At 48.4% G+C, this 8,162-nt stretch overlaps 1 protein-coding gene across 6 annotated transcripts in view; it reads right to left on the reverse strand.

The window, feature by feature from the left end:
- Window positions 1–7,834, reverse strand: part of Srgap3 (SLIT-ROBO Rho GTPase activating protein 3) — a 229,535-nt gene extending 221,701 nt beyond the window's left edge. For 5 of the 6 annotated variants that reach the window (XM_006506145.2, XM_030255398.1, XM_006506146.2 and 2 more), the window contains exon 1: window positions 6,759–7,834. In XM_006506145.2, coding sequence (XP_006506208.1) covers window positions 6,759–6,825 — 67 coding nt within the window. In that variant the 5' untranslated portion in view covers window positions 6,826–7,834. The remainder of the gene's footprint in view (window positions 1–6,758) is intronic. The other variant, NM_080448.4, reaches the window with a different exon arrangement.
- Between the last annotated feature and the right edge of the window lie 328 nt (window positions 7,835–8,162).

Consider the following 8,162-nt stretch of genomic DNA (forward strand, 5'->3'; position numbering starts at 1 on the left):
GGAATGGGGTAACAGACAACAAGAAGACTCGGATAATTCATGAGTTGTACAGGCTGACATGTTTCAAACCATGAACCAAGGAAGAATCTCCCAAACCAGTTAGGGAAAGAGGCTTTCAGGGAGGACAAAGTTTGGGGAGACCAACCAGACTCTGAAGCTCACCCCCAACACTGCCAAGGGTGTCAGGAGCCCTGAGGGGAAACAAGCCAATTTCCTCTGGTTTATCTTAGAATTTCCAAGACCTATTGGAACACACAACTATTTTCTTTCACCCAACAAGCCATGTTGCCCCCATCAGCATCTTATCTTCCCCTGCCAGTGGAAATTGGAAAGTGGATTCTTTTTTGAACCTAGCTTTGCCAGGGTTCCCTGAGGAGTCCGATGCAATTGATTTTATTTCTCTAAACTTCATCTCTTCAACTAGAGAACTGGTGGGTCTCTTGAAGAGGTAGAGGGGTCACAAAACAAGAGGAAGATGCAATTGCCTTCCTCCACAAACTAAAGCTATATAGACCAAAGCATGGCCAGTAACAGTACCTACCCAGTGGATGACTAAAGGAATTAATGGAAGAGAAAAAACCCTCAAGAAATGAACAATTGGATCCTTAGATCTATTGATGGGGCGGCTGGAAGGAAAGCCACACCCCATCAAGACTTAGGCAAGAACTACTAGCTCCCAACACATCCCTTACCAAATCTCTGCCAACAGACACTGGAGACAAAGCAGGAAGTGCAGCAAACCAAGAGGATTTCTTTGCCCAGTAAAGCACCTCCTCTCGATAGAACAGGAAGTATGATATTCTTGACCAAGTGTTTGTATCCTCCAAAACGCATATGTGAGCCCACCCCACCCACAATATAATGGTACTGAGAGATGAGGTATAGGCCTGTGGGTTGCTCTAGATGTTGCATACTTGATCTCTGTGAGCATGCTCTGAAGAAAAGCCAGATGAGCAGACAATAGGATGGAGCTGTCTACAAGTCAGGAAGCGGTCTCTCACCAGAAACTTAATTTGCTGGCACCTTGATCTTGGAATTTCCAGCCTCCTGAACTGGGAGAAAGTGGTAAAAGCCATGCAGCCCGTGCGTCTTGCTCCAGGCTAAGGGAGGTGGCACTTTTCAACCACTCTCAGCCCGAAGAAACACAGATGGCTCTGTGCTGTTTCGCCCTTGGGAGTTCATGGATGAGGGTCTGATCTCTAGATTTTGATGAAGAGTAGTCATGTTTAGGGTAGAGAGGCAGAGGGAAGGAACTGTTCGTTCTGCCAAGCATCATGTGAAGAGGAAAACCATCCGGGCAGCCTTTGAAGGGTAAATGGCGGTTGAACAAACAGATTGGAGAGACATTGGAAGGAGAGCAAAGGCATGGACAGGGAACAGTTGGTGGTAGAGGAGGTGTGTGGAGCATTTGGGCAGGGGGAAGAGGAGACTTCTACTATAGCGGTAAGGCAGCAGGTCTTTCTTAGAAAAAATGTCAAAGTTAAAGAAGGTGGCTGAGGCTCCACTCCCAGGATTTGTACAGACTTCAACGTAAAGGTCACGGGTTGTGAGCTGGTGGCCAAATGGGCTGCCTCGGCCCTATTTCACCCACGTGTTTGGTTAGAGAGGGTAGAATTTTTAAAAGTTGGGCCATCATTTAAACAACCAAGAGATTTTGTTTCAGTTCAGCCTTTCTCCCAACAGTGGGAGAATTGCCCGCCCAGGGCTCACATCCCAGCCAGGCAATGACAGCACTTGTGCCTCTAAAGCTGCCCTGTTGGCCACAGCCCCCACCACTCCAGACAGTTCTCCTCATCCAGCATGCTTCCCTTCTTTTATCCTGTTGAAATGCTTGGAGAACCTAAGGAGGCTCTCCACGGCACATGGAAGAAGCCCTCTGCAAGACTTGAGCTCATTCTGACAGTTGCAAAGTTGTATTGTGGGTTTTCTTAATCTCTTTTTTATGTGACTGTCATTTTCTAAGGGAGGTCTTAGAAGGTAAATAAGGTATCCTATACTTTTTTATCTCTCACGAAACGCCACACAAGGCTTGAGGACAAGGTCGATGCCGATGTTGGTTGAATGAGTATGTGAACAACCGAGTAATGTATATTTCTGAATGCTTATTCTCCATACCTGCATGCTAATTCTTCTTTCCCCCATTGTGATGGTTTGTATATGCTTGGGCCAGGGAGTGGCACTATTAGGTGTGGCCTTGTTGGAGTAGGTGTGTCACTGTGGGCGTGGGCTTTGAGAACGTTACCCTAGTTGTCTAGAAGTCAATCTTCTACTAACAGCCTTCAGATGAAGATGTAGAACTCTCAGCTCTGCCTGCACCATGCCTGGCTGGATGCTGCCATGCTTTTGCCTTGATGATAATGGACTGAACCTCTGAACCTGTAAGCCAGCCCCAATTAAATGTTGTCCTTTATAAGACTTGCCTTGGTCATGGTGTCTGTTCACAGCAGTAAAACTTCGACTAAGACACCCATTTTTTGTTTTTGTTTTTTTCACTTTTACTATTAAAAAGTTGGTCTGCGATAAATATGAATGTTCCTAAAGTCAATCACCACACTCCTGTTTCAATTCTCTGTTGGGCTGAAATGGAAACAGGAACACGGTGAATGAACGTGACCATTATGTCCGGCAGCGAGAGCACTTAGAGCTCAGAGAACTCAGCAGATAAGATCCCCAAATGCTATCAGTGATCTCCGAGGGTACTGTGGAGGACAGTGGGGATGCCAAGAAACTGGAGACTGGCAAATGTTCTGATTTTCAAAATGGGAATGGGTGACAGCCTGCCAGTTTCTGGCTAGAGACTGTCATGTCACTCTCAAGCAAGGTTCTTGAACAGATTGTAAAGGGACACTTAGGAGCACCTAAGATAGGAAGTGATGTCTGTTTGGAGCCCGTGTCAGGGAACTGAGAATGAGCCAGCTCAAATCCATCCCGACCCCTAGCCTGGGAGATCAGAGATGCACAGCGGACATGCGTGGCATAAGCAGTGAACAGAGCCAAGGGCTAAGGTAACTCCTGGGGTATACGGGTAGAAGTATTATAGGCAGCATAAAAGGGGGACAGCTGTTATTTTTCTTCCACCATATTGACAAAGTATGGAGAGTGAAATCTTTGGGGCATCCTTTTGGAAAACCTCTTTAAAAACACGAAGCTCCCTTGCAAGTTTCTGGCACCTGCGGGAAGATTGAAAACGTGGCCAGGCTTAGAAGTGGCAACAAATACTTGCACTCAGGTATGACTGTGCATTTGGACAGGATGTGTGCCCTCAGGTCTATCATAACTGTCACTACCCCTTCTACTGCTGTCAGTAAGGTGTACCATCTGCCACGAATCATCTTCCTTCTATCCTACAAACACCCAACACACTGGGATTTGCAATCCAGGAAGTGGCAGGGCTAAGGTGAAGGAAGGACTGGGCTGTAGCTTCACTGGTTGGTAGAGTGGATCACTTACCATGCAGGAAGCCCTGGGTTCAATCCCCAGCATGGTTTTGCTGTAAACCCAGTACTCAGGAGGTGGGTGCAGGCAAGAGGGTCAGGAGTTCAAATTCACCCTTGGCAAGGCAGTACAAGGCTATCCTGGGCTCCGTGAGACCCTCACACATACAGCTCCCAAATACACAAGTGAAACAATGAAGATAGCAAACAGTGGTGGCTCTTGTTACCGACGCAACTAAGGTGAAGTACAGTCAGGGGCACAACGGGAGGCTCCCAACCCCCAAGGAGTGGGCAGTCACAGAGACGTGTCTGTCCTATTCTAAGAAGTCTCCAAGAAGAAAAACCTATAGAACCATTAGGTGATACCGTCTAAGAAAAAAAAAAATCCATGAGCCACAGCTAGTGAAACATAGTCTGTTAGCCAAGAGGATGCTGAGGCTTCCATCCCTGGAGCACAGGTAGACAGTCAGATGCAGGGATCTAGGAGGCAGGAGAAGGCTTGACTGTAAGCATGTCTACAGTGGAAATGCTATTCGAAAGTATCCATCCTTTGTTAAGTCAGGTAAACTCAACATCATTTCAAAAAAATCAGAAGTTTCCCTCTATGAGATCTGTCTGATGAAGTAGACTGTTTGCACCAACCTGGCCAAACGCCAGGAAGATGGTAACTGGCACAAAGCATTATTTTTGCTCATGGATCAAACATTCCTCAGAGACAAGCCACAAAGGCCGAGGGAAGAAAGTAAGAAAGGAACAATGGGACGCCATCAAGAGGCCACCAGAGCCCGGCACAACACTGCCATCTGCTACTGACATCAATCCTTCAAGGGGCTGTGTCAGCCAGACAATGTACCGGGGACACCAGGCCTGGGAAGATACCGGCCTTGCGACCTTGGGTAAGTCATTGAACACTGCCAGGCCTCAGTTCCTTATCTCTGAACCTGGGCTCATAGTAAGCCTTTTGTACACCATGTGGGCCAAGAACAGAGTCCCAGAAACAGGAGGTGCCTGGATACATCAATCCTTACCAGAGTAATTAACAGGCAAGGCTGTGGATGGAAGCCAGGGCCTGGAGCACGCCAGGCAAGTGCTCTACCACTGAGCTACATGCCAGGCCAGGCCAACAAATAACACTTTGGGAGGAGAGATTTCAAAGGGCCTTGGGTGCAACAGTCCTGTGATCTCCTTTATGGATGCCTACTGCAAGTGAAAATAAATAAATAAATAAACAAACAAACAAACAAACAAACTCAACCAGAGTGTAAAGACATCCAGAAGCTAGAAGAGACCAAATCTTTTGGGCGAATTTCCTGAAGAAATAAATCCCTTGCCATTGCCGCCTTGTACGTGCTAGTCAGTCGTTAAGTTAAAGGTGAGAGATGAAAGGAAAAGTGATGCTTTGTGGGGCCTAAGGGAAGGTTGGCTGCCTGGTGCAAGCCTTTTAAAGAGGAGATAAGCAGAGTTCTTACCAAGACACACACACTGTCCCAATATCTCATTCTCTTGTCTGTCAGAACATTTTTTTATGGGAATATCAATTTTTTTAAAGTAGTCAAGATAATCTCAACACACACACACATACAAACACATATGTAATATGTGTTATATATATATATATATGTTTTGAGAATATGTGTGTGTGTGTGTGTGTGTGTGTGTGTGTGTGTGTAAATTCACTCCCTAAAAAGTAAATATACAAAATTGAAAATTGGTTTTTGTTCTGACCGGCAGGATGAATCCCAGTCTCTGACAGCTAAAGGGCTTGTTTCTCAATTGACAGCAAGGCTGATACATTTAAGTCACTGTTTCTGACACTGAGCTGAAAACTAAGGAGGAGGCCCAGGGAATAGGAGAGATCTCTCTTCTTTAATCCCTGGGATCTACCCAGGGACGGTTAACATCCTGGCTGGGCCCACAACCAAAGACAAGGAAAACACAAAGCCCCTACCCCCACCCCATGCCTGTTCTCCAAAGCTTCCCCCCCCCAAATCAGAAGGTTGAAAGCAACACAGACAGGACAGACAGACAGCCTGAGGCTACTGATTTCCTGCGGTGTGGAGCCCTCAGGCAGCACAGAAACAGGCGTGGCATCCTCTGGTCACCAGAACCTCAAAGCAGCACCCTGCTCAACAGCCTCCAAACCAGGCCTCTCCACACCCACTGAAGATGCAGTGTGCCCACTCCGTGTGAGACCACAACACGCCCTGCGTCGCAGCAAGGAGAACCAAGGACTGGAAAGAAAATGGGTGCTCAGAGCCCCAGCTGCTTCTCTCCCCCACAGGCTCCGCAAAGGAGAAGCAGGGCAGGGAACCTTCAGCTCTCCTTGCTGAAGCTGTGCTTAGACAGCCCGAGGGTGCAGGAAGCCCACCGTCTGGCTCGAGGGCAGAGGCTGCTTGCCTTCTTTTAGCTGTGCAACTGGGGCCCTTCTCTTCCTCTCAGCTAGCAAGGATTTAGGGAGCAGCTTCTGCAAGAAGTATGGGTTCTATGCTACCAAAGCTGGAACCAGCACCCAAAGGGCATCTCACTCTCCTAGCAGGCAGACTTTCCCAGAACCACGGGAGCCAAGCGGCACCTACCAGTCCAAATCGTACACTGAGGTGTTGGCTTTTAACCAAAGCTGATGACCCGAAACACCGGTGTACAGAAGGACCAGGCTGCACGCTGGAAGATAATACATTTTCGGCACAGAACTCTCTCTTTATGCTTAAATGCCTGCATTAGTCTGGATCAATATGTCCCATAACAGTTAATCCATGGCAACTCAGACCAGGCAAGAAATGCTGACAAAGAAGGGCTACTTAAGGATGCGATGCACCCCCCCCACCCCCCCACCCCACCCCCACCCCCCGCAGCCCATACTCATGCATTTGAATTTCAGCCCAGAGAAGGCAGCAGAGGCAAAAACAACCACCCACAAAAGCCAAAAGAAGGGATGGGGAGAGCAGATCAAAAAATATATACATAAATAGCAAAGGGCTTTCTCGATGGGAGTGAGGGGGAGGAGGCCTTGACTGTCAAAATGGCCTTAGAGTGACATATCACTGCCAAGATGATGGAGTACCGGCGACACTCCTAAAGTCCCTTCCTCACACACCTGCAATGCAGAGATTTCTGCCCTTTCTGTAATTCACGCTCCCAGCCCAGGCACTATCTGCAGTGGGAGCCAGTCTGGACTTGTGCAGCCAGCACCCGGTCCTTCCTCCTTACAATAAGATTATTGCTGCATAGCAACTTCTCAAGAAGGCAGGGAGGCGAAGGAAGAGACAGCAGAGGGAGAGACAAGGGGACGGAGAGAAGGCAAAGTCCCTCGGCCCCACCACTCACCTTTTATTTGGGCTTCATATTCAGCAATGATCTCTTTGTCTTTCTTGAACTTAGTTTGAGATGACATCTTCCGACGTGGCAAAGAGAACTGACAGGCTGTTTGATCTATTTCTCCTTCTCTCTCCAAGTCCTCTCCCAAGCCTGGGTAATCACACAGCAATGGTCGATTTCACAGGTTTCAAGGGCTAATCTCTTTTACTTGGCTACAGAGCCCCGGGGTTGAAATCCTTCTTCTGGGAGGAAAATGCTCTCTGCTGGCAGGGAAATGGCTCTAGTGGCTTGCTCTGGTCAGCTCCTCTTGCAAAAGAAGTCACCCTGGGAGTACCATAACCTGCCCCAGATTTCCAGGATTTTTCTTCCAAAATAATAATAATAGCAGCCAAGAGCACACACAAACACACACACACACGTACACACACACACACAAACACATTCACGAGTGCACACACACGCTCACCCAGACACGCTTCCACGCAATTGTGCTGTGCACACACCCATCCACACCACAAGCGCGCGCATACACACACGCGCGCACACACACACACACACGCATACACACACACACCCTCACTCACACACACACACCCGCTTGCTCACTCATACACACACATCCACAAGAGGCGCGGCGCCTCCTGGGTCGTGTGGCCAGTCTCCGGTTCGCTTTGGAAGGCTCTGCTAAGGAAATGGTCAGGTTGCCAAAGGACCGGTCATCTCTCATCCTCCCTCCGGTCGATCGGCGCCTCGGGTCTGCTGGACGGTGAGGATCAAAACCAGGAGAGGGAGGTGGAAGTTTTCCCGGCTGTAGCGTTTTAGCTCCGCTGGACCCAGGGCTGGACTGCTCACCCTGCAGGGCTGGCTGAGCTCTCCCCCACCGCCCTCGTCACTAGACTCCGCCTCCCGGATTTTATAACAACTGACACATTGTAGCCTACAGGAGAGCTGAACTAGCTGCAAGCAAAAAGGGGAAGAAACGCTCACAAAAGGGAAGGCGGCAGGAGGGGGAAATCAGGTTGGGAAGGCCTGGGAGGCTCCTGCAAACTCGAGCTAGTAGTAGTTAGGCTGGAGATTTTCTAACAAACACAGAAAGATTCTTTTCTTTGCGTCGTGCTCAAACTAGCAACTATATGACGAGTTGTCACTCTGCCTGAGACTCTGGCAGAGTCTGATGCATGCAGGAGAGGCCACTATTTTTGAAAGAATTACTTGATAACAGGGACAGTGCCAGAGGTTTCAGCTTTGCAGAGAGATCTGGCAGACAGGGCTGCCTTCAGGCTCAGAGAAGGTGGGACAGCGCCATTCTGACTCCCTCGTCTTAGTTCCTTTACCAGTAAAATAAGCTCTCTTTGGAGACTCTTTAATGGACAATTTCAACAAATACATACAAAAAGCTTACTAAAGGGCCCA

Source organism: Mus musculus, chromosome 6, assembly GCF_000001635.26.
Source record: "Mus musculus strain C57BL/6J chromosome 6, GRCm38.p6 C57BL/6J".
NCBI classification, from domain to species: Eukaryota; Metazoa; Chordata; class Mammalia; order Rodentia; family Muridae; genus Mus; species Mus musculus.